Source organism: Leucopleurus acutus (assembly GCF_964270905.1).
Source record: "Leucopleurus acutus genome assembly, chromosome: 7".
Classification (NCBI taxonomy): Eukaryota; Metazoa; Chordata; class Mammalia; order Artiodactyla; family Delphinidae; genus Leucopleurus; species Leucopleurus acutus.
The window spans coordinates 5091411-5118126 of NC_139150.1; the positions used below are offsets into that span (position 1 = coordinate 5091411).

The following is a 26716-nucleotide window of genomic DNA, read 5'->3' on the forward strand; positions in this document are numbered from 1 at the left end:
ACATAACATCAATGAACAGGGTTTTCTGGTAATGACCCAGATTCTAAGTTCCACTTGCATTAAAATTTGTTTTGGAAAATGGAAAATGGGAAAAAGAAACAGGAAAGTCTTGGGGTTTTCCAATTAATCCTATCAATCACCATCTCCCCCATTTCTTTCCTGCTGTCAGTATGCAAATCTGGGGACCTGTGTCTTGGGGAATATACCTGCCTCTCCTTCTTCTAAAGAGCTAAGGCTAAGATAACATCCACATCACCAGGGAAAGAAGCCAGAGGCCCTTAAGATTTGAAAAGAAGGAGAGAAAATGCAAAAGTAATGGAAGCCTCCAAAGTAGGGTATCAGGGCAAAGAAACTGGGAGGGAGAACCCAAGGTGGACATTCAACCACGTGAAGTAGGTTCTGCTGGACATAAACAATCGGACCTCATGGGGAAAAAAATGCACACTCCGAAGACTTACAAAAGCAGGAAGCATGTCATGGTATGTAGGTGGGTGGTATACATTCCCCATGAACTGTGAAGCCCCTTTTCGGACAGGCTGAGCCGGGCGGAGAGAGGGGTCCTTAGAATCGCTGGTACATGACGAGGAGGGGGCTCCGTCTCCCGCACTCGAGTTCCTGCTGCCCAGCTCAGTTGGGGAGGCGCTCAGAGACGTGGCAGAAATTATGTTTCGCCCACCGCCCTCCCTCCAGCTTGTCACATCTGGAAATTGAAAGGGGGCAAAAGGGGAGAGGAAAGAGGAGGGGGAGGGGGGATTGTATGAGGTTCTGAAGGTCAAGGGACCCCCCTCACTCACCAAAAAATTTTAAAAAAATAAAAAAAACAAAAGTGAAGAATCGAGTCGACTGGTCAAGTCTGTCAGGGAAGGTGGGGGGCAGACACCTGGCCAATGAATATGAACTTGCTGAGGGAGTCTGACTGTCAGAGAAACACAAAATAAGGTCCACTCAGAGAGAAGGCAAGTGTCAACGAGACGTGGTCTTCATCGACTCTCAGAAACTACACAACCTCAGACCTGACACTCCAAAGAAACCAAGACGGCCCCAATGAAAGCAGCCTTGGGTCATTTCTTCCACAATCATGCTGACCCCAACAGGACCAGCACTGTGCTCAGCACTGGACTGGACTTTAGAACCAGAGAGAGTTCCAGACACGTGGTCAAGCTCCACTCAGCAGTGGCACCTCTAGTCAGAGACTCCCCAGCAGAGCTGCTCTCCCCTCTCCGAGAGGGGGCTGGAAGGGTCTGGGGCCCTACCCGCCGGGCCTCACCCCACCTGCTCTGGCAGCGGCCTGTGGGGCCCTCCCACAGGTCACAGATTGAAACCTGCCAACCCTCTGTGACCATCTTTTTAAGACGAGGCTTTCCACTGCAAATGTAGCAAAGCCTGGTGGAATTCAGAGGCCAACGAGGAATCAGATGAGCCAAAACGACTCCTCTTTCCAGTCAACTTGTAGTTAGGAGTTGAAACAGGTCCCTGAGTACCTGACCCCTAAGAAAATGGAACCCAGGACCGGAGCCACAAAGTCACAGACTGCTCCCAGCTCTTCAGGTGCCTCGTGCGTGATCTTGGCCAAGCCCCGGTCACCCCTCAGGCCATCTGCTTCTTCGTCTTCTCAAACGAGGAGATGGGAGTGATCCCAGAAGCTGCTTCTACTTCTAAACGGTTATAATCCTATAGCAGCTCATCTTAATTAATCCCAGAAAGTTAGAGTTCCTGGCCTAAGGAATCTGATTATGTATTTGGAGCAGCCACAGTACCCCAGCATAGGCCGCTGAAGAGGCCGTATGTTTTATGAGAGCTGCACGGTGATTGTTTCATTTATAGGATATCTGTTCTCACTTTGGGATACCCTGGGGATTAATCAAAACAAGCAGATAAAGGTCTCTCATATTTCAAAACCTGATCAACCCCCCCCCCCCCCGCAAGGGCTACTTCAGAATCCGTGATTAGAACAGATGGAAAATCCCATTCCTAAACAACACCTTGAATACTAACCACCCAAGACCACGAAGAAAAAAATAGTACCAGTGAGAACTGCTACACAATCCTGCTGACCCCTTGGCCAGACCCCAGATGAGGGGTCGTGGAGGCTAGTGCTGGGCCGGCTACTCAACCAGGGGAACGTGTTAAAAAAAAAAACAGATTCTAATTTGGCTGGGGATGGGCGAGGGCTGGAAATCAAGACTTTTTAACAAACGCCCCAAGTGATTCTGACAGGATTCAGCCAAGTTTGGGAGCCGCTGACTAGAAAACAAGCTCCTGAGTCGGGAATCCAGTTAACTGACCCTTGGTCTGTCTGTCCTCGCCGTGACCACCCAGGCACAGCAGAACTAACATCTGACGCCTGCTGGGAAGGCGGACAGGCCTGGCCTGACCCAAAGGACAAGAAAGGAGGAGTGACCTCCAGCCCAGCCCAGGGAGTAAGTCCAGCAGACGCGTGGATCAGGTACAGGATCAACGGGCGTGCTTTCCAGGCAGGGAGCCTGGCTCCTCGATAAACAGCATGCTTCCAAGAGGGCAGAAAGACAAGGGGAAATTCTGCTGTTCCCATGGGTGCCCAGACAGGGGCTGCAGCTCACTTACTCTGAGGGCGGAGGCTTGGTCCTGGCCCATACGACAGATCGAAGACGCCCTTTTCTTTGCCAGCCTTGTCCTGCCCTCCAGCTGCTTTCAGCGTCGGAAATTCCTCGGGAGAGAAGGATAATAGTCGGCTTGAGGCCCTTAAACCTGTCAAGAGAATTGGGAAGACGTGTGGAGCAAGTGAGATGGGTATCAACAGCTCTCTGCTTTAACAACGGCACACGCTGGCAGCCACGCTGCCCTGAAGGGAGCTCCTTCCTGGGGTGCTGTCTGCGCTGGCCTTCTGTGCCCGCAGTGGCACTAGGGTTCCCTGACAAAGGGAGGCTGCCCGCAGACCGCACCAGGTCCCTTGCCAGCCACCCTGCAGGAGCTGGTCACAAAGGGCAGGGGGTAAGGTATGGCAGCGGTTCCAGCCCAGATCCTTCCCTCCCACTCCTGGAAGAAGGCAGTAAGGTCCTTCCAGTGGCCCTGGGGGGCAGATAAACACGGTCTTTGGTGAAATCAGCCCAGTGAAGCCAACTGCTTTTGGGTGGAGGTAATGCCCTGGCCCCCAACGCCTCTACCCTAGATTTACACCCTCACCCTAGATTTATGCCTCTTCGTTTGTCCACTCCAGTTTACTATTTTCTACAGAGATCCTCAAGCCCTACAAGACCAAACATTTCACTCTTGCGATCTGGGAACAACTTCTTTGTTCTTTCATTCGTTCCCCTACACTATGAACTCTGCAGAGAAGAAGCCTTTTCTTAACTTTGTTCCAATCACTCACAGCACTTAGCACCGGGAACCTGCAATGGTCTTTTCAATGAATAGATAATAATAAACGATGCATTTTAGGGTCTAGAGTGGGATTTGGTCCCTCTCCTGGAATACACAGCGCATGTCCAGCACCACACAAACTTAATAACAGCAATATCACACAGTGAAATGTCCAACTGTGACATGCTTTGATCCCTAGACAATACAGCCAAATCTGTCCCTAGGTATTACTGATCTGAGGACCTGCTAACTCAGGCAGACTTTGCCGGAAAGATGCAGCAGGGATTAGTGCAGATGCACAAGGCGGTGATTCATCCACCATCCCACTTAGTAAAAAGGTCCAGGGTCAAATGAACATGCGGGGGGATAACTGGACACATTATTAACCAATGATTAACCTGAGAGATAATCGCCAAGTGTCGCAAAGGAGCACTACTGCTCACATAGTTGCTTCATTATGTTAAAAGGTCATTGGCAAGAATGAAATACAAAAGTCTTGCTTTTAAAATACGGTAGAGGGACTTCCCTGGCAGTTCAGTGGTTAAGACTCCGTGCTTCCACTGTAGGGGGAGCAGGTTCCATCCCTGGTGGGGGAACTAAGATCCTGCATGCCGCGCAGCGCGGCCAAAAGAAAAGAAAAATAGGAGATAATCTGAAGTTTAAAAAAAACAACAACAATAGCAAATGCCTAGTACTTTTTTTCTGCCTCAACAGTCATGAAGGTATTATTCTAATCATGAATTAAACTTACCCTCCACAGATAAAAAAGATAAAGTGAAGAACTCAACATCTCAAACCAAAGTAGTAGTATTCCTAAGGTGTGAACACCCTGTAATGTTCACCCACCAATCCCTCCTACCATCTGTTCTCTGCCATGAGAAACTGAGGCAGTGAAATCAGGGGCTTCTCTGAGGCCCCAGATGGAGCCGCCGGTGGTGCTCTGGCAGCAGAGCCCACGAGCCATGTGCCTCTGGCCTCTGCCTGAACCACACAAGCAGGCCTCCTGGGCTTGATCCAAGCGAAACAGACCAAACGGCCACCTTCTACATGGAGAGAGTCTGTCAACTCAGGAAGAACCCCTCTGAGTTCCAAAGAGTCATGAAAATGTTTGCGGGCCACACCCCCAAATCCCCACAGCCCTGGTGGCATCGCGGGCTTGTGACCCCGGCATAGGAGGGGAACCAGAAGCCGGGTTCCCGCCCCGGCCCCACCTGGTCGGCACGTGTCTGTTCTCTCCTCTTGGGCTACTGGGCTCTGCCGTCTCCCAGACGAGCTATCACATGTTTACAGAGTATTTTACTGTGTTTTAGGATTATTTTCTAAATCAAGTTTTCTTTTGATAGGTAATACAATCAAAAGGTTCAAAGGTAAAAAGCCTTAAAAGAGCGTAAACAGAAGCCTACCTCCTACCCTCGTGCCCCATCTGCCTACTTCAAACACCCTCACAAAACAGGTAGTCTTCTGTTTCGTTCCTTCTCTCCTTCTCTCCCTTCCTCTTATGTTTCCTTCCAGAGATTTTTTTTTAATGCGCATACATTTTTAGAAGCGTACTTTCCCTCTCCCCAGTTGTTTGCACAAATGGTAATATACTCTGCGTACTATTCCACACTTTTTTTCACTTAAGAATATGTCCTGGAGATCTTGCCAGATCGGTAGAAAACTGCTTTTTTTCCTTACAGCCAAGTAGTATTTCATTAAAGTACCATCCTTTGACGCACATTTCAAGGGACTGTGTCCAATCTTTTGCTATTACAACGTTGCAAGGAATAATCTCGTGCATGTCATTTCACACAGCTGTAAGTATCATCTACAGGGTGATTTCCTCCAAGTGGAACTTCCAGGTCAAAGGGTATTCGTGCTGGTGTGTGACGGGCAGTGCCAATTTACACTAGTTTTTTTAATCTCTGTAAGTTCTTGTTAAATTAAAATGAATATTCCATTTACTTAAGGAAATTGCAACCTTATGGAAATGAAGGCTATAGAAAGCAAAGAACCACTGTTAACAGTCCAGTGAATCATCTCCGTCATGCCTCTGTGAAGACCTTGCTTCCGGTCTGCAGTGCCTTGTTGCATCCCCACCCCACCTGGCCCCGCTCACCCTCCAGGCCGGGGCAGCCAGCTGAGCTCCCCCTGCCCTTTCTCCTCTAGGCGAGCTGCGGCTCCAAAGCCCCCGGCACACCTTCGGGCTGAGGAAGGGGTGGGCCTTCAACCGCACAGCGACCGGAGGCCAGAGGGGCCCGTCCTTGGGACATCGGAGTGGCAGGGGTATGTGGGGAAGGTGGCACACGGAGCTGGTTTTCTACTCTAAGCCATAAAACGTAAAGTCTGGCCAGGCCTTGGCCGGCAGGGATACGCAGAAGACAGAGGGCAGTGCCGGGACAGGAGCCAAGGGTAAAAAAGGCAGCCCGTGCTGGTTTACAGAGAAAAAAGCAACTGCGGTGTAGCCACTCACACCACCGTCCCTCTCCACCCAGCTCGGGGCGCCGCCCAGCGTGCTCTGCACAGCGTGCTAGAAATACGCACGCCTACACTGGGAAACCAGGAGAGTTCACGTAGAAGAATCTGGGTTTTTGGCTCCTCTCAAGAACACCCGTGGACCCTGGGCCCACATTCTCAAAGGGCTCCAGATGCTGGAGGGGAGCCAGATTTCCCTCTGCCCCAGCGCCCCTCAGCCATGCTACTCGGGGGCCGCTCTGCTCTGGGCCTGCCTTGGAGCCATTTCAGTCTGCTGCTCGGCATTCACTTAAAACTCGGGATGCTTTCCCCTTCCACTCACCCCACATCGTCCCTGTGCTGAACCACTGCAGCCGTCTGAGTCCCTGTGTCAGGCGGGACACCAATGGTAACAAATACCATGCAACCTCCGCATGCTCTGGTGTCACTGCCCAAAAGCAAGCAGTTCCCGAGGCTGCTGATGTGCAAACCCAGGTACAAAGCCAGTGCCCCGTAGGCAACACCTCCTCCCTGGGGGCCGGGGACTCGCTCCAATGGCGGCTCAGCCGACGAGGGAGCCCAGGGCCAGCGCCCGGTCTCCTCCACACACCTTGGGAGGGCTGTCCTTAGCAAAAATGTTCAGTGAAACCAAAGAGCTGACGTGCTCTGCAGAATCAGCACTTCCACCGCCGGGGCAAAGGCAGTAACTCGCTCTGGGAGGAGAGTCCACAAAGCTGCAAGCCGAAGACTGCCTGGACAGAACTGGAGCAGCCCAGAAAAGGCACACCTCCCTCCCACCCGCCCACCGCAACGCCACACACACACTTACCACCTTCGTGTCCTGCTGGCTTTCCATTCAGCTGTGCCCATGACTTTGGTCCACCTGGCGCTGAATTTGTATTCTGAAAGAAGGAAGACAATGAGAACAGGGTCTGCGGTCCACTCCCTGAGCGAGTCAGAACAAGGTGCCCTCGGATCCTCACCTTAGGTCCAGACCCTACACTGATGTACCCACCACCACCAGTGGGGTAAGGTCCAACCACGCGGGCTTTCCACGCAGCCTCCCACTCGGGCAACAGCCCAGGGTCAGGACCCACGGCCACATGACAGACGAGGGGCAGGCCGGAGGGCGAGCGGCCAGCTCAGGGTCCCACGGCAGAGCCAGCGGTGCGCTCGGAACATGCTGCCAGGCTGCCTCTCACGCCCACACAGAGCTACTCTGTCTTGCTCCAGGGACAAGACCAAACCCCAATTCTAGTGTGTCTGAAAAACTGGGTGGCGCCGCTAACAGAACACGCGCGCGGGAAGGCTCATGTGCCTGACGAGTCGCTGGCCACAATCACTGCCGTGCCACAAGGCACCACTCCCCAGGCGCGCGGCCTTCCGCCTCCACTCATCTGGGCTTGCCCGGCTCGGCTCACCTCTGCTGAAAGCTCACCGCACACCAGGCACGGTGCTAGGCACACCGGGGTCACTTGGGTTAGACACTCAGCTAGTGAGGCGGGACCAGGACTTGTCCCCACCCTGCCTGCGCCCAAAGCCCCTTCAGGTCCCCAACCACTGAACTCAGCTGTCTTCCCAACAACATGCTACTTAACAACCGAAGGTAAAGATACACAAATCCAAGCTGATGCAGCATGACGTTCCATCACTTACTGGACCAGATCCTGGATAAACGGTTACCCCTTCCCATCCTCCCCCTGCCGCTGCCGCCACACACACTCAAGGCAGACGGCTGTCTCTCTTGCCTTCGATGCAGAGCTGAGTAGGTGCAATAACGCATGTATTTATCACAGACTTGCCCTGAGTGCTTGACCTGAGTGGCCTGGAACGCCCAGGGTCCCCTGTGCAGACCACACAAGGGAAATGCCAGCACCGTGACAGGGGCAGGGCAGCCCCTGCTGGGGTTCAACAGCCCCTGAGGGAAGGGCGAGGCTGCAGACCAGCAGGAAGCAGAGGGGCCCCAGGGCACTGCCATCCCACAGCCTCCGGCTTGGGGTCTGCAGCCAAGCCTGAAGCCACGGGGGTGGCCCCCACCCTCACCCACCGAAGGCACTAAACCGGAAGAGAAGGCCTAGGGGCCACGAAGGGGTCACCAACACTGTGGCAAATCTCACCCCAAAGCTGGGAACCACCGGGGGTCTCCTTCCAACACCGTCCCCGCACGAGAGAAGAGCTGGTAAGCGCCAGGCGGAGGGCCCGCGTGCCAGCTCCAGGACAGGGCCCGACCCGACCGCAGTCCCCGCGGCACCCGTGCTCCACAGGGGCCCAAGCCGCACGCAGGCCCGGCCCAGGCCTGTTCGTCTCTAACAAGCTTGGAAGGTGAGTCTGACGTAGAGCCAGGGCTGCAGAAACAACCAGGGCTCCTTAACCGCACTCAGCTTCAAATTCTGGGAAACAGATACGAACTCCACACTACATGCTCTGACTGATCAGCAGGTCCCAGTGGATTTAGGCCAATGAACATGCAGTCTCGCATGAATGTGGATTTCTTCTTGCTTCTCCTTTAATTTCAAAGCACAGTTCAGTGTTGGGCAGGGAGGGTGTCCCTCTGGTAAAGCCGTAAGCTTTCCCCGCAGATGGGGACGGCACGCCGGTCCTTCTACTGCCCAGGCAGCAATGCAAACTGAGTCATTCTTTCAAGGGAGCCAGTGAACGCCAGGTATCTGTCTAGATTTTTTCTGGTCTTCTAAAAGATTCAGACACCTCGCCTAGATTTCCAGCTACCAGATACCGGCCTCTGTACCCACAGACAGACACCAGTGGGCCAAGTAGGATATGAGCTCTTGATTAAATCGTGACTCTGTTTAGAGGCGTATGAAGTGCAGCGACAAATAAAGGATCACAGCTCGGTATTTCCCACAGCATGCTCTGAGAGACACTAGTCTCTAGAGACGTTCGACGAAAAGAGGTTTCCAAGGACAAATACATTTCGGGACCGCTGTCCATGATGTCCTTTTCTCGGAGACTCACAGGATACATTAGCATACTGAAGACACCGAGAGAAAGTATGACATTAAGAAAACCAAGCGAAGGAGCTGGCTTCATTTTGTTTTCCAAACTCACCAGACCACTGAACCTTCTGTAGCCTAACACCTGCTGTCTCCTTTTGACACTTGCTTCCGGGGAGACACTGCGGGGGGCCCGATCTAGCCTGTAGCTGCCAGAGTGACTCACCTCAAGCTAAGGCAACTGGAATCAAATTAGGCGTCTATATTCTATTCTGCATCTGGGGTCTTTCCCAAGAGTCACTCATCAGGTTTGCCTCTGGAATGAGCACGTCACGCAGAGCCACGCTTCTCAGCGACAGCTCCCATCGGTCCCCAGCGCCAGGGAGCTCAGAGGCGCCGACGCCTAGGCAAGCATCGGGACCGGGTCCCCAGCACCTACCTCCTGACTGATCGACTGTGTCGGTTTCTGCAAATTGGAGACAGATTTCTGCAAACCCGGCTGCGGCAGCAACTCCGGCGGCTGAGAGGCCGTCGCACTGGAACTAGACAAAGGCAGGACACACACAGGAATTAGACAGGCACCGGCCATGCCCACAAGGTCCCTCCACATTCCCGAGAGACACGGCTGCTCGCTGGCTGGGAGCAAGACCTCCTCTGGCCAATAAAGATACCGTCCCCGGCAGACTCCTAGGCTGGCCAAGGCAACGAGAAACCGGACCACCTGTGAGGTCTGCTCACCGACGCCTGATAGGACAGGCCAGCCCTCTGCCTTTCCACAGAGACTTCTGTCTGCGAAGACTGAAAGCTCACGGCCAACAACGAAGTGATGGAGGATCTGTCACGAGGGAGACTGCGTCGGGGCAGGGAATGGGCTCTGAGCTCCCGCCCCTCACTCCTGACCAAGAGCTCACAGCTCCTCAGGGGCTGATCTCTTTGAAGCATGAGCAGATTTTTTTTTTTTAAACCTTCTCTTGGCTTATAAAAGAAATATATGCTCATGATAAAAATAAATAAATACATATAACACAGAAGTTGTCACGATCTCATCCTCCGGAGAGAAACTCAAGCAGATTTTTCTACGTGTATTAGCATAGCATTTTGTAACACAAGTAGGGTAACACCATACATACAGTCCAGCAACTCGTGTTTTACTCAATGCCCTTGACATCTTTTCGTGACAACACACATGGATCTACTGCTTTCTTTTAATGACACAGTACAGGTGGATGGGCCACAATGTGCCAACCTCCAATTTTTCTTCTATTACAGATAAAACTGCAACGAGCATTTTTGTGTACGCATCTTGGCACGCTTGTGTGTACGCAATTCAGTAGTCTAAGTTCTTAGAAGTGGGACAGCTGGATCAAAAGACGTTTTAAAGTTTAAAAGATACCGTGGAGCTACCCTCCAGCAAAGGTGTGTCTGTCGATCTATACCCCACAAGTCATATTCCGAGAGCAATAAGAAAGGGTTCTGAAGGAAGATTTCTGCCAACTTGCAGCCTTCCAGTCACTCGTCTGTTCAACCTTCCATGCGACGAGCTTCAAGGAGGACAGTAATCCCCTGGCCAGAATCCACCCAATGCCAGTGGCTCAGCTGAAGGCAAATTCTACACACATCCAAGGCTTACTCAACCGAGTAACTCACCACCTGTGATTATTACACAATGAAGGCCACTGACCCTCCTCTCTCACATCACCTTCTACCTGAAATAGATGCTTCCAGGTGGTGTCACTTCTGTGGTCTCCAAACACTGAGTCCCACCCAGCAGGTGTGGCCCCCCTACTCGGCCACCTCCCTGACAGCCTCGTGAGGATGTGGCCCGGGGGAGGCAGAGAAGCAGCGCCGGGGTCTGCTGCCCCCGCCAACACTCACTCTTCACCTCTGGCTGGCAAACATGCTTCAGCACACTGGCCTCGTTGAAGATGCCCGACGCTTTCGATGCCACTGGTGCATAAGACCGGATAAAAGGAGGGAGCAAGGCTTTGTCCTCTCTCTCTAGAACTTTCAGTAGCAGAGGCATTTCAACGCTTACGCTGAGCTGTTTGCAGCGTCTACACTTGAACAGAATGAGGACATCCGCCACGTACCGCCTCTGTGCCAGGCCCCGTGCTAAATACGTGACTTGGGCAAATCTCATCCATTTCCTGTAGCCACCCCCGGAACCAGTTGTTATTTGTACTTCACAGGAGGACAATGATGCTCAGAAGTCAAATAAACCAGGTCCCATAAATGGCCTGGCTGGAAATCACACACGTCTGTCCAGTTCTAAAAGTCACACTATACCGTCAATCAGGATGATCCCTAAGCCAACAGTTAGGAACTGTCTTAAAATTTCAGTTATTACTGATCATCTGAGCGAATTATTGGCTCACTCTCTACATATTGTCTGAAGTAACTACAGAAGTTTTACAGAAGCTATTGGCCACTTCCAATTAGAGAAAAGGACCCTGGTTGGCAGGCTGTGCTCTGGGCCACTTTTACTTTCTGGGTCCTGAGTATCAATCAGCAGCCAGACCACAAGGGAGACACAGGGCAGGAGAGGGTATGAGGCTGGACTGCTCTGTTTTCACGGCCAAGTCCAGCAGCAGGGCTCTGCCTGCCAGCCTCAGAGAGGCCCCGTCCTTCCCCAAACCCCTCCCAGTGCAAACCCCAATCCTCTTTCCTGGACACCCTACCGCTGGCTGGAACGCAGCCGGGCCACGGGCCACGGAAGGAGGAACGAAGGCTCAGGCGGCACACTCGTGCTTTCAGCGCCACCACACAACCTCCCTCTAATGACGATCTCTGTGCCAGATCCCGGGCCTCCTAAGGCTCCCGTAAGTGCTGTGCCGGCAGAGGGTGGGCCTGCAGGGAGGCTGCGCGCTGACCCCGAGTGCCTGGACTGGGGTGGCTGTCCTTGTAACTGAGTCCTACAGAGCATGTGCAGGCACCTGTGTGGGGCGCTGCTGCCCCAACAGCTGGGACGGCTCCACCTTCTCCACCTGGGGCCCAGCACCCAGGGACCCCAACCAGGTGAAGCACTCAGCTCTCCCCACAGTGGCTCCTCTGGGAGAGGTGAGCCCTTCTTAACAAGGCACAGGGGACACTGGTCACCAGGGAAAGGCAGCTCACAGAAACACTGTTGCATCGGCTCCCAGAGCCAGGAAAAATGAAGGCAGGGAGCAAGAAACTGCTAAGTAGCAGGAGTCGGGGTGAAAGAAGCTTCCTTTGGAACCTGCCCAGTTCTCCAGAGCTGCCCCCTGCAGGAGGAGAGGGGGCCAGCCACGGACGCAGCTCCAGCTCCCGGCCCTCCGCCCGCCCCTCTGCTCACCTCTTTGGGTCTTGCTGATCCTGCTTGTTTGCCCATCCCGTCCCGTCCTTGGGTACTATAACGATGTTGGGGTCGTTTCCTTTGTTTTCAGACTTCAAGCTTGGCAGGTTTGCAGGCGGTGGCATACGCCGGGCTGTGGCAACTTTCCCGAGACTCTGTAAGCCATGTCTAGGAATAACTGTGTGGAGGGAGAGGTGGAAAGAGATGTTGCGTAGAAAGTCATGGAAGGAAAGATGCCGGGTTCATTCAGCTGCTCTTCCAAACTCTAGAGGATAATGACAGAGGCAACCAAACAACAAACAAGGGACAGACCCGCCACGCAAACACACAAAAAGTGCTTGGTGGTCACTTGTAGTCAGTCCTTTTACAAGCCCTTCACCGAGGACTTCAGAGACACAGGAGCTGCTGAAGTCTGTGCGGAGGCTTCCAGTTTGCTCGTGGGCAGAAGGCTCAGGGCGTTTAGGACATGGGGGAGGGGCCAGGCCTAGAAACCTCCATCCCACAGAATGACTAGCCCTGTGCAGAGGGGAGACTGCTCTGGCCTCGTTACAGCAGGACTGAAGGGACAGCCTCGCCTAGACCCAAGCCAAGCCTGAGCAGGGCCCCCGGCATTCATAAAATCCTCAAGGGGTGTGGACAGAATCAACAGGAACTTGCCCCGCCAAGCTCCGGAATATTAGAACCATGAAACCATGAAAGGGGTAACTCTAATGCAAATTAAATTCCATTCTGCCCATCGGGCTCAAAATATCCATGGCTTCAATAAGATAAGACAGATGAGGAAATAATCCTAGTACAGCAGAGTCAGGATATTCCAGGCTCTGAAATCATACATCAATTAGGAGCAGAGGGTGACGTGTTTCCCCTGAACTACAGGATGACCTCCACGTGCCCAGAAGACTGGTCTGCATGGACCATTCCTGTCTGACCAGACAGGGGACTCTAGGTTTTCCTGATCCTTGACCTGGAGCTTCTCGCTTAAGGGAAAGCATAAGGAACTGGCCTCCAACCCCCTCTTACCTGAGGATCTGATCGCGTCTACTGATTTTCCTTTATACTTATCAAACAGGCTGAGAGTCGAATACTTGCTTTTCCCATCCTTGCCCTTGGTTATTTGCCCCAAACGATCGGACATTGCGATGAAATGTCATCTAGTAAGGAAATTTTTCTCGGCACCGCTCCCGATCTGCCTTTGAAGTGGGAGGAAAAAAAAACAAAAAGAGTGTTAATCCACCAGAACCTCTGATCCAGTGGACGGAATCGTTTAGGGATCACGGATCTCCTTGAAGATCTGAAGAACGCTTTGGACGGACTCTGTCCCTAGAAAGTTGCCCTTAGCGCGCACGGGCAGCCTTGCTCACATTTAAAGAGCAACGCCAAGAACGCTCCCTGCCTGAAAAGCAGCTGACCCTTATCACTCACCAACCACACTGAGGTGTAAACTTTTGCACACCGAGTCCGCTCCCTGAGTCAAGGACAGCTCCGCAAGGTGGAAAAACAAATGCTCGCCCCTTGTAGCACATCCACGTCACACCGAAAATAAGGTCGTCCTTATGGAAGGCTACCGTCCATTTCAAGGATGAGCAAACCCAAAGCAAAGGGAAGCACACAGTCAGGAAATCACCCAGGGACAGCCGGGTGCAGGTACCTTTCACACTAAAGGACCAGCACCCAGAGGGAAACACGGGCTCAGACAACAAGAGCAGGGCTCTCCGAGATGCAGACGGGGCAAACAGAGAGCAGGCCTCCCAGTGCAGAGCCCCCGCGGCTTCACTGTCCACTCCTGCCTTCCACTCAGAGAACATCTTGAAAAACCGACCAAGGAAGAAGCTTTTCCCCTCTGCCACCTTCTAACTTTCTACAGGCTCCTCTAGGAGCACTTTCCTCATTCACTTCCTCGCTCATCCATTTCAATACTCAGTAAGGCCACGTGCCAGCTCCAGTGCCTTTTATTCCACCCTCACCCTTGGCCTCACTGGCTCTAAACTTGACCGTGGAAAACTAAAACTTGTACAAGTGACCATTACCTCCCATTAGAATTAGTGTATGGAAAAGAAAGCTAAAGCACCAGTTTGGGCATGTCGGTAAAATGACAGAACGGAGGTAACTGTGAAAACATCCATGACTCATGACAGGCACTTGGTGCAGCTGCAGCACGAAGGTCTGTCATTTCATCCTATTCTGAAGCCACGCCGGCCAGAAGAGCACATCCAGTGAGCTGGGTACATCCATTCTTTCATTCATTTCACATGAAACCTGATACTCAAGACCCGCTGGTCACTGTCTCAGGTACAGGAATAGATATGCACGCAATGTGTATCCGGAAACACTCAGGCACCTCAATGGATGCCTAGGGGTGGGCGTCCGGAGCTGCATAGGATGTGCAGGGGTCACCTACCAGGTGCAGCTACAGCCAGCCAAGGGAGAGGCTCACGTGCAGCACCCAATCCCCAGGAAGCGAACCACACTGCAGTGTCCAGGAGACAGGGCTCCATGAAGAAACAAACCAGCAGAAACGCTCAGGTGCTCGCCAAGTTTACACGTCAGAGCACTCGATGCCAGCCACCCTCCCCAGTGCCTGCCTGCCTCACGTACCAGGAGCAAGGAACAGCGATGACAGGGAGGGAAACCAGCCAAAACTGTCCAAATTCGAGTTCTGATGCCAAGGGTTCCAGGACACACCCCTTTATCTTTAAATCTCCCTCCCCGAAGCTGGATCCAGTGAGTTTCTGCCGAAGTCAGAACTAGTAATAACCTCCCCTGGCTGCTTCCCCCGACTAGGCTGTAAGCCCCTCCTCCAGGAAAGGGACTGTATCCTGTTTGTGTCAGACCAGTAATTAATAGGCTTTCAAATGGAAAACAACCTGAAATTCTCCATTAAGACTAGATGAGATCTTAATTTTAGACACTTGTCATATCAAACCCACAGAAAAGATCACTGGGGTAGGAACATGAATCCCTCCCAACACACATGGGCACACATACATTCCACTATGAACAAAAGCCCTTGAGACTGCCACCAAGGTGACGGCCACACGTGGCCCCAGCCTGCACAGCTCAGTCTAAAACAGGGGCTGGCAAACACCAGTCAGGGTCCCAGCCAATGGCCTGTTTTGTAAGGCCCTCAAGCTAAAAATTATTTGTTTTTTTTACATTTTTCATACTTGTTTTAAAGAAACAAAAAATATGCAACAGGACAAGTGGCCTGCAAACTTGCTGACTCTGGGTCTAAAAGGAAAAGCCTTAAATAAGCACTTTTGAAGGTTTCCAGGTGGGAAATGTATGGGGCAGCCTGAGAGGGCAGCCCTGAAGAGGCCCTACAGCTCCAGCGGGGGTCCAAGGAGGGGCCCCGACAGAGGGATGGAGTCTTTTATTCATCCATAGGAGACCATTCCATGGGCTATAAATGGGATACTGAGGGACTCCTGGCACTCTTTACAAACTAGTGTGACCTGCTGAATAACAAAAACGTTGACGTCCTAATTCCCAGAACCCGTGAATATGTCCCCTTCTCAGGCAAAGGTGTGATGAAATTAAGGATATTGAGCTGGGGAGATTATCCTGGATTATCTGGGTGGGCTCAAGGTAATCACAAGGGTCCTTACAGGAGGGAGGCAAGAGGGTCAGACCCTAAGCGGTTGACAACAGTAGCACAGGCCAGAGAGGTGATCTTTAAAGTTGGAAGAGGGCCACGAGCAGAGGGATGCAGGCCGCCTCTAGAAGCTGGAAAAGGCCAGGGAACGGATTCTCCCCCAGAGCGTCCCCTAGAAGGAGCACAGCCCAGCCGACACCTCGATTTCAGCCCAGCAAGATTCATTTCAGACTTCTGACCTCCACAACTCAGAGAGAACACATCTGTGCTGTTTTCAGCCACGAGATTTGTGGTAATTTGTCACAGCGACCACAGGAAACTATTACAATCGTTTATTCAACACGTTTTTACTAGGCAGGCACTGTCATGTGCCCAAGCCCTGAGCTGGGACTGGGATACAGCAGAGGATAAAATGGACACAAGCTCCACCCAAAGTCCAGCCTACAGAGATGACGGGACTCCCCCACGGTCACACAGCCGATTAATAAGAAGCACGTTCCAGAATCCCTCACTTCAGCACAATGATGGAAAATGCTAACTTACAGCTACATCTCTGCTGTCTCTGACCACAACTTTCACCTGACCACTGAACCTACAAACACTTCTGAACAAAGCCAGTGATGCCTCCTTCCCAGCCACACAACTTGCAGGACTACAGATGCCGCATCATTCATTTAAATCCAGATAACTAGTTCTTTACTAAATTAAAAACCAAACCAACAAAGAGAAATAAAAATTATTCACCAGACATCCTGGGCCATCAAATTGCTACATTAAATCTTAACATGCTTGATTTTTTAAAAATTTATTTATTGTATTTATTTATTTTTGGCTGCGTTGGGTCTCTGCTGCTGCGCGCAGGCTTTCTCTAGCTGCAGCGAGCAGGGGCTACTGTTCGCTGCGGTGCGTGGGCTTCTCATTGCAGTGGCTTCTTTTATTGCAGAACGCAGGCTCTAAGCGCGTAGGCTTCAGTAGTTGTGGCATGTGGGCTCAGTAGTTGTGGCTCACAGGCTCCAGAGTGCAAGCTCAGTAGTTGTGGCACACGGTCTTAGTTGCTCTGCGGCATGTGGGATCTTCCCGGACCATGGCTCGAACCCGTGTCCCCTGCACTGGCAGGCGGATTCTTAACCACTGAGCCACCAGGGAAGCCCAACATGCTTGATTTTAAAAAATCCAATGTCTTATAATTCTGAAACTTGACCAGAAAAATTCTTGTTTCTATAGATACTACTAGAAAGTCTTCTTAAAATCTGTTAATCCGGGCTTCCCTTGTGGCGCAGTGGTTGAGAGTCCGCCTGCCGATGCAGGGGACACGGGTTCGTGCCCCAGTCCGGGAAGATCCCACATGCCACAGAGCGGCTGGGCCCATGAGCCATGGCCGCTGGGTCTGCACGTCCAGAGCCTGTGCTCCACAACGGGAGAGGCCACAGCAGGAGAGGCCCGCGTACTGCAAAAAAAAAAATAAAAATAAAAATAAAAAATCTGTCAATCCACAGGAATGTAAATTGGTGTAGCCACTATGGAAGACTGTATCGAGATTCCTCAAAAATTAAGAACAGAACTACCATATGAGCTGGCAATCCCACTTCTGGAAATTTATGCAAAGAATATGAAAATACTAATTTGAAGAGCTACATGCACCCCTGTGTTCATCGCAGTATTATTTACAATAGCCTAATGGATGAATGAAGAAGATATGGTATATACACACAATGGAATACTATTCAGCCATAAAAAGATGAAACTGCCATTTGTGACAACATGGATGAACCTTGAGGGTATTATGCTAAGTGAAATAAGTCAGACATAGAAAGACAAATACTGTATGATTTCAACTCATATGTGGATATAAAAAACCAAACCAACAAACAAACAAAATAAATGAACAGACCAAAGCAAACAAAAACACAGATACAGAGAACAGAGCAACGGTTAGCAGAAAGGAAGGGGTGGGGAGAGGGCGAAATGGGCAAAGGGGATCAACGTATGGTGACGGACAGAGACTAAACGGTGGTGAGCACGCGCTGGGGCATACGGAAGTAGAAATATAAGGTTGTACACATGAAACATATAATGTTATAAACCAATGTCACCTCAATAAAAAATAAATCTTAAAAAAAAAGCCTGTCAGTCCAAACTTCTGCCAGTTCACTGATACAAACCGATCTTTCTCTGATTCTGTACTTCCTGGGCCCATGCGCAGAGGTTAGAGTAGACACAGAGAGCTCTCAGTGGGTCTTCCCGGTGACACCACGCTTCTCCGAACTGACCAGTCCCCACACTCACCCTCAGGGAGCACTAGGAGACCGGAGCCTGACTGTACCCCCGCTTCCCGCACCCCAGAAAACAATAAAGAAAACCCTGGCCACGGGGCACTAAGAGGTATCAGTTGGTCAACAGCTGTTGCTTGAACTACGTCCTCTAAATAAATTCAGCCATTCAGCCAACACTTATTGAGCAGCTACTACGTTGAGGGAATATGCTTTCTATTCCTTTTGAAAAGAGCCCCTCCGTGAAGCCAAAACAGGGAGCACACTGGACTAACGTCTGCAACTAAACCCATACGTGCGCTTTTTGGAGGGACCCTTCACCCACTTTTTAACCAAGTTTTGCACCTGCTGGGCACACTACTGGCCTCTCTAGACCTCAGCTTCCCCACCTACAGAACTGAGGGGCCAAGACAAGATTTCACAAATGCCAGCGGGTTCTAAAATCAAACATGTCAATGTAAACAAAAAAAGATTAAAAAAAAAAAACCCATGTCAATGTTAATAACCCACAGCCATGGAATCACACGACTTACTGTCAAAGCAGCCATGTCTCACCACACATCGGGCCTGGATTCTGTATTTCTATAGCAATCTGGGGTGCTAACAAGCAACGCTACTGAGCCACCATTGCTACGGAGACAACACCTGTGGGGAGGGGGCCTGAGAGCTGTTCACTGCAGCGCTCCACAGTCAGACTGCACAGATGAACACCCTTCAGCCCCAATTCTCTCTTAGAGCAGGGTGGGCAAATTACAGTCAGCCTAAAGAATGTGCAAGAGGCCAGCATGCTCCACAAAGCAACAACTATTTACTACCTGGCCCTTTACAAAGCAAGATTACAGACACCAGCCTCAGGGCATGCAAGGGTTCATTTATTAAGCCAGATTTCACTGGATACAAATCCAAAATACAAATAAGAACACTCTGGTTTCCCCAACGGTATTGCAGGTATGTAATGACAGTGAATGCGTGTCAAGTTTGGGGCCCAGCTCTGCCCCACACCCATCTGGCTACTCTGCTTGCCCCTCGGTTTTCACAAACATCAGCAGTCACACACACACACGCACACACACACGCACGCACGCACGCACGCACGCACGCACGCACGCGCGCTGCGCACGGCGCTCCACTAGCCTGTCAGATAACAGAGAGACTTGCAGGCAAACATGTGGGTGTGACTCATGAAGCTGGGGAGGCAAGGGAACACACTTCGGGGTGGGTCAGAGGCGTGTCCATCCCAGCCTGCCTCGTGGTGCGGGATCCGGACGAGCGGGCTGAGACACCGGGTCTGCAGGCAGCACAGACCAAGCCTGGAGCACAGCCACGCCTTTCACGCTGCTTGCTCTTCCTTTTCTAGGCAACAGAATTCATTTCTGTATTTTTTTTTTCCTAAACAAGATCTAATTTGGAAGCTCGGTATTGCATCTAAAGCAGCTACAAGCCAGGGGAGCGCCGTCCCCAGTCCTGCCCCCACTGCTGGCAGCCTGCCTTCCCACGAGCCACCTGAGGCCCCGCCTGGGCCCCGAGGCTGTGAAAATGGCTCACCTAAAAGAAACAGGAAAGAAGGACCCCAAATCCGTGTGAAGACAGCTTTGGGGAACGAAGCAAAGGACATTTTAACACAATTCCAAGTCTGCCCGTTTTGGCAAGTCACCTACAGCAGTGCTGAAGGCCCAGGCTCTGCTGGAGCAACACAACCAGAAAGATTCACCAGCAAGGGCAACTTAGTCACCAGGCCCCGAGCCTCCAGCCGGCAGGCCCAGCCGCCCAGCAGGTCACCACACGCCTGCCCTCGGTCCACCAGAGGGAGGACCTCCCGCCCTCCCGCCCTCCAGCTTATCAAAAGCCATTTCCGAGTAACAGGATTCATTTCACTCCACTTGGGTACCAGCCAGCGGCAGACGCCCGCCCAGCCAGGGACTCCCCGGGGAAGCGCTCCGCGCTCAAGGCAGGCCGGCATCCTGCTGACACTCACTGCCCTCCATCCTCTCAGGAAGACACTACTGTCATCAGCCTGCTTTACAGAGGAGGACACTAAGTCCCTGCCCAGGGTCACAGGCTGGAGCCCAGGCAGGAACACCAGGCCACAGGGGGGCCCTGACGTCAGGCTGCTGAGGCTCTGTCCATGGGAGGGCGAGTGCACTGGTTCTGACGCAGGGCAGCGCCAGCTCAAGGCTGCCTTCTGGGCGACTGCACGGATGACCGGACCGGACAAGCCGTTCAAAGATGAACCTTTAATACGCGCAGGTGCTGCCCACAGCCAGATTTACACCGGGGCAAACCCCGGCTTTTCACAGGTCTCCCTGAGCCCGGTAACATTTGGTCACATCACCTGCTTTCCTAAGCAGTCCTCAATCCTCAGGACACCTGGAGCCATCACCACCGACAATGAAGGACCCAATGCGAGCTCCAGCCCGGACCCCACCTCTCAGAGCGGAGGTGGTCAGTCACCGGGGAAGACCCACGAGCCACAGAAACAGCACGTTCAGACTAAGTGCCACCGGCTCGAGACACAAGCAGAAGCCCCCGGCCGGGGTGGAGAAAAAGGAAAGCGTAATCAAACAGGAAGGGAAGCTGAGAGCAGCCCGGATAAACAGGTCAGGAAACAAGCACGTGGGTCAGTAAAGGACCTGGGCGTCAGACAGTATGCTTGTCCAGTCTCAGTCAGAACATAAAGAACCATCCCCCACAAAATCTGGGTACAAGATGAATAAACAATTCCATCCTTCTCCAACACTGCCAAAAAAAAAAAAAACCTTCAACACGGGGGACGCGCCACATCACCTAGTTCAAGTTATCAGATGTGTGCTGCCCGCTCTGTGTAGCAGACACGGGGCTACTAGCTGCTGGGGGTGTGGAAGCAACGAGACCCCAGCCTGCCCTCCAGAGCAGGCTCCAGACAGCAGCATCTCCATCACCGCCACTCAACCGCCCAGCGCTGCTGCAACCACAAACATAAACAAAGCAGCAGAGCTGGGTTCCAATAAAACTTTATTTACAACAACGGGAGTGGGGGCTGGATTTGGGGCTGCAGTTGGCTGACTCCTAGTCTAAAGGGAGAATCAGATGTGGAAAAGAATACATCACAGTAAAATGGATTCAACAAAAAGGGGTTCATGTATCCCCCTGGACTATGCCCCAGGACGAGGCAGGAGTGGGGGTGGGGATGGGGAATCCCACCTGGGTTTGCAGGGAAGCTTCTGCACCCTCACTCAGCAACAGCATGACCAACTCCACACCTCCAGCCTCCAGGGGCTCCCTACAGGGCCCCAGTCAGAAAACCAGGGCGGCCCACCAGAAGCACAGGGCCCCACACCTCTCCAGCCCCTAGGAGGCAGGAGCTGGCCCACCTGTAAAGCTGGAGCCTGGGCCCAGGCAACCCACCTGCAGGAGCCCAGGCAGGTGAGGTTTCTGCGGGACAGGCCAGCACAAACCTCTCCAAGAACAAGCTGCCTGCAAATAAAGGCCTGAGGACCAACAAAGGGCTGGGGTTAAAGGAGACTCGAGCCACCACCCGAAGAGGTCCACACCTCTGAGGGAACAGCAACACCTTAGGAACCTACAGCAATTAAAAATAAGGACGAAGGCCTGAGCTGCAGGGACCAAAGCACTTCCCCGTCCCCAGCTCTCCTGCACACTTCAGGGGCTGCAAGCCCCACCCCTGCTTCCCTGAGCCTCAGAGTCAGCGCTCCCCGTCCTGCCCTAAACCCTTCCACCAGAGCCAAACCAGGTCACAAGCACCTGCTCAGACACCTCCAACCTCATCCCACTGCTCCGGGGTCAAATCCAAACCCTCTAGGCCAGGGGTCCCCAACCCCTGGGCCGTGGACTGGTACCAGACCGCACAGCAGGAGGCGAGCGAAGCTTCATCTGCCACTCCCCCAGCGCTGGCATTACTACCTGAGCCATCGCCCCCCCACCCCACCCCCCAGACCCCGTCCGTGGGAAAACTGTCTTCCGTGAAACCGGTCCCTGGTGCCAGAAAGGGTGGGGACCGCTGCTCTAAGCCAACACACGGCCCCAAACCACCACCCAGTCTCATCCCACCCCATCCCCCGCCACTTTCATTTCTCCAAAACAGGGGTTTGCATCTTGCCTCCACACTCGCCTGTTTCTCTGTTGACTTAACGGATATGAATATACTGTTACCCACCTCACAGGTCTGACATCAGGAATAAATGAAAGAACGAACACAACACGTGACCCAGCTCTCGCTCGCCCTTAGAAGGCTCTCGACCGTAGGCAGCTACTACCCTGGCTCTGCCCGACCATCAGCCCTGCAACACTCCTTCACCCTTCCAGACTCCTATGCAACCAGCGAAGCCTCCAACTTCCCACCTACCTCTGGGCTCCTGGGCTCCTGGGGCTCCAGGGACCTGACCCCACTTTCCCGTCTCACAGCTTAAGGGCCCTGATGCAGAGAGCAGACCTTCAAAAGCACGACTGAAAATTCACGGGTGTTTAGGATCTGCTTGTGGACCCCTTTAATTAGTTCTCAGGAGACAGAGATGCACTCTAATGCTCAGAAGACCCTCGAGATCAACACTCCACTGTGACCCCATTTTAAACAGCACTAAACTGCCCCAGTCTCAAGGTTTCCCATTTGGGGGCGATAAGCAGGGATATGCAACGCAAGCACACGCTGGCGTTAGGACTGACTGCCTCATGGAGGTGGACAACCGCGGTCCTGCTCATTTGTTCACCCATAACGTTTTTACAACAAAAGGAATGTACGCTTGATATAGAAAAACTGCAAAACCTTAAAAAAGTAAAAAGTGGTCACCCATCGGCCAGCTCCCAGTCACACTGCTGGATGTCGCTACACCAGCACAAGTCACTTAAATTCAGGGGCCACCATGCTGCAATGCTAATTATCCTGCCTCCTGCTACTCTATTCTACTGTGGTTTTGTTTCCTATTTCAAGAGTTTAGCAATGAAGGTCATAAGACACTATATAAATTCTAAACAGATTTGCTCTTTGTCTAAAAAAATTTTGAAAATGATTTTAAGGAAAGCTTAGGGAGTACCGCACAGGCCAAGCAGAAGCACATGCAGGATGCTGTCCCAGCCAGCGGGGACTTTGTTTACACCCAAAACCTTTCCCGTAGGAATGATGTCACCTGTAGCAGCTAGAATCTGGGCTCTAGAAGAGGGAGGACTACTTGGCAGGAAGTACTTTTCTTTAGCCCAGGAGAAAGCATTCCTTCCACCTTCCCAAACCCCAGGTCCTCACAGATTCATTCACTGCTGAAAGAACACGGGGGGGGGGGGGGGGGGGGAGAGAGAGAGAGAGAGAGAGAGAGAGAGAGAGAGACTGATTCCACCATCCACCAAGTAACAGCCACTGCTGCCTACATGAACTCCCTGACACGAGCCCTCCCCACAAGGATGAATTCCCTCCTCCAGGCAGCAGCTCTCTCTCCACACACACTGCCAGGATGGAAAGAGCCTGTGAGTCCAAATGCCACAGTGGGGACAGAAGCTCTACTTTGGAAGGCTGCTGCGGGAACTGGAGATAACGGCCCCAAGGTGTGAAGAGAAGCCGGTGGCACAGACAAGGGACCCCTCCAACAGGCCCTGTCACCCCCCCACCCCTCTACACTCTCTGCAGCTTGGGGCTCCCTCCCTTCTCAAGAAAGCAGGGACTGAGAGCTCACTTTCTGCAAGGAGGTAGTGGCCAATGATCAGACATCCCCACCCCCCTTTCTTCAGGGCCTCACGGCACTCTGCAGCCTCTACGGCAAACGGCGGCTCCGGACGTTCTGACACAAAAAGACAACCACCGCTGATCACGTGGCAGCCGAGCGGTATAACTGACACACACACACACAATTATGCAAACACATACGTACATAAATGTGACTGTGTACTTATCTACATGTGCACACACACCCCAGCAATGACCCTAATTCAGTTCCACTTCATTCACAGAAACTATCTAGAAAACAGGGATGTTCTGTTTAAACATGGCAGAAGGACCACAGGCATTTATAGCTCACCTTTCCAAAACCCTCTAAAATGACAACAAAGAGACCCCAAAGACAGGGACGATTTTGGCAGAGAACAGACATAAGTAATAGATTTAGGAGATTACAGATCCTAGGAACTGAGGACCCCAGAGAGCTGGGAAGGTCCTAAGAGTAGTGGGTGCCCTGGAAGACTGCGGGGGGGACGGGGGGGGGTTAAAGCTGGGAGCTCTTGCAGAGCGGCTGCATGTGCAAGACCTGCCTCCACCTCGCCTCCCTGCCCGCCCCTCCCCCCCAGATTAAATTAAACAAGAGAAGTCTAGGCTTGAGAACACCAGGGTCAAAGGGGGTGGGGGTGAGGAAAGGAGCTAAAAAAAGAAGCTAAGTACAAACCTGAGGAGCAAACCAGAGGCGCCTGAGGCTCCCTCTGCTCTTGGCCCCCCAGAAGAGTTGGTAGACAAACCAATTACCTCCCTCCCTCCACACCCTTGGCAAAGAGGGAGTCTTCTCTCGAAAACCTACAGAGCGGACCTTGGGGCTGGAGAATAAAAGGGTGGCTTCTCACCCACCCACCCCACTCCCAAGAGCCCCCTCTGACCCACCCACCCAGTTTCCAATCAACTGTGTCTGAGACCTCAAATAAAAGACAGAAACCAAATAAACTAAAGAACCTGGAGGGGGGCTTCCCCTCTGGTGGCGCAGTGGTTAAGCATCCGCCTGCCAATGCAGGGGACACGGGTTCGAGCCCTGGTCTGGGAAGATCCCACATGCCGTGGGGCAACTAAGCCCGTGCGCCACAACTAATGAGCACACGCGCCCAGAGCCCGTGCTCCGCAACAAGAGAAGCCACCGCAATGAGAAGCCTGCACACCGCAACGAAGAGTAGCCCCTGCTCACCACAACTAGAGAAAGCCCGCGCGCAGCAGCGCAGCAACGAAGACCCAACGCAGCCAAAAATAAATAAATCTTTAAAAAAAAATTTAACGTCAACTTCAATAGAAGAAATGCAAGATAAAGTCAAGGATCTCTCAGAAAACATAACAAGGAGATGAATTAGATTAATCCAGGAATCCAAATCTAACTAGGATTTCTAGAAACACAGAGGCAAAAGGAGGGAAATTATCAAATAAAAATGACAAGAGAAATTCCCAGAGCTGAAGTACCCAAGGCTGCGAGGGCCCGCTCAGTGCTCAGAGTAAGGCGTGTTAAAGGAGCACAAGGTACAACACGAAACTTCAGTGCGCTAGGGATGAAGACAAGAACCCAAAAGCTGCTGAAAGCCGACCTTCCCTCCACCCCCACAAAAAAGGTCCCAGGGAGGAGCGAGGGGAACGGCAGTGAGTCCCCAGGAGCCCTGTGATTCTCATCAGCATCATCCCCGCCTCCCCCCGCCCCAGAAAACAATTTTCACTCGGAAATCCAGTCCCCAGCTGACCAAGTCAAGTGCAGGGATAGAAAAAGACCTTTTCAGATGCACACAAGGACTCAAAACATTTATTTACCTTCTTAGAAAGTTGCAGAGAAAGATACTCTAATGAACAAGAGAGAAAACCACGACAGAGGTAAATGCTGCAGGAGCCATTCCTGCCTGCCTTTCTGGAAGCTAGTTCTCCGTTCTTCCTTTCCAGAGGAAGTGACCTAGTCCTCTCCCAGGCAGACAGCAGCTGGAAGGCTGACCCACACCCAGCCTGGGGGAGGGGCATGCCTGTCTAAGGGAGAAACCCACCCCCCTTGCCAGTGACCCACCCAGACAAATAAGATAGCTGGTTCCTTAGGGACAACACCTCACACAGGACCAACCAATCTGGAACCTGCCCACCTCTAGAGTTCTACTTACCTGAACCAATAAATTTCCTTATTGTTGAAAGCAGCTTAAGACAGTTGTTATTTGACGCTCACATTCCCCAGCTGATATACATACACAAAGGATCAAAGAAACAAGAGATCCAACACAGAAGGACAAGACCAGAGTGACAACCACAGAAAGCCCAAGATGGCAGCTGCACTACAGCAAGAGAGGAACGGTCCTGATGAGAGCAGGACAGAGGGTTCCAAGGGATAAACGGAACAGGTTATCTAATGTATCTGGGCAATTATAAAACAGTATTTGTTGCATTTTATGGAAGCATTTGTAAAAAGTAGAAGATAGAAAAAGGTTTAAGAGAGTTCAATTTGTCAATCTTTTCTATTTTGGTAGTGCCTTCTGTATCCTATTTAAAGAATTTTGTCCTCTCCAAGATCGAACTCTCCTGTTTTCTTCTAGAAGCTCTGTTTTCTCTTTCATGTTTAGCTCTATAATCTACCTAAAACTGATTCTGGATACGATTTGAGGTAGAAAATTCTTTCCCCGCCCCCCCATACAGAGAATCCAATTTTCCCAGTACCTTTTTTTTTTGAAAAGGCCACCTTTTCCATCTGTCTAGTGGCACCTTTGTCATAAATTAAGTGACTACTTCTGTGCGGTCTGTTTCAAGATCTCTGTTCTATTGTATCAGTCTATTTGTCTATCCTTTTGCCAACACTGTGCTGCCTTACGGTAGCTTTTACAAAGTCCTGACATCTAGTCCTTTCAGCTTTGTTCTTCAAGGATGCTTTGATTATTCTTGGCCCTTTGCATTTTCATATACATTTCAGAATCAGTTTGTCAATTTCTAAACAACCAACGAGGAAAGAAAAGCCTGCTGGGATTTTGGTTGGAATTACATGGAATCTAGAGATCAGTGCAGGGAGAACGGACATCTTTACAACGCCAAGTGCAGGCAAGTGTGTGGAGGGAGGACACGGCTCCTGCACTGCTGGTGGGCGTGCCAATTGGTACCATCTCTGGAAAACAGGCAGCCATCCACTAAAGC

At 51.9% G+C, this 26716-nt stretch overlaps 1 protein-coding gene across 11 annotated transcripts in view; it reads right to left on the minus strand.

The window, feature by feature from the left end:
* Window positions 1-26716, minus strand: part of PRRC2B (proline rich coiled-coil 2B) — an 85453-nt gene that overhangs the window by 43685 nt on the left and 15052 nt on the right. For 6 of the 11 annotated variants that reach the window (XM_082842737.1, XM_082842735.1, XM_082842729.1 and 3 more), the window contains exons 2-7: window positions 13057-13226; window positions 12037-12214; window positions 9163-9265; window positions 6602-6674; window positions 2584-2727; window positions 459-700 (exon numbers count right to left, since the gene is read on the minus strand). In XM_082842737.1, the coding sequence (XP_082698863.1) occupies window positions 459-700; window positions 2584-2727; window positions 6602-6674; window positions 9163-9265; window positions 12037-12214; window positions 13057-13171 (855 nt within the window). In that variant the 5' untranslated portion in view covers window positions 13172-13226. Of the gene's footprint in view, window positions 1-458; window positions 701-2583; window positions 2728-6601; window positions 6675-9162; window positions 9266-12036; window positions 12215-13056; window positions 13227-13458; window positions 13683-16372; window positions 16426-26716 lie in introns of those variants that run through there. The other 5 variants (XM_082842733.1, XM_082842734.1, XM_082842732.1 and 2 more) reach the window with 5 other exon arrangements.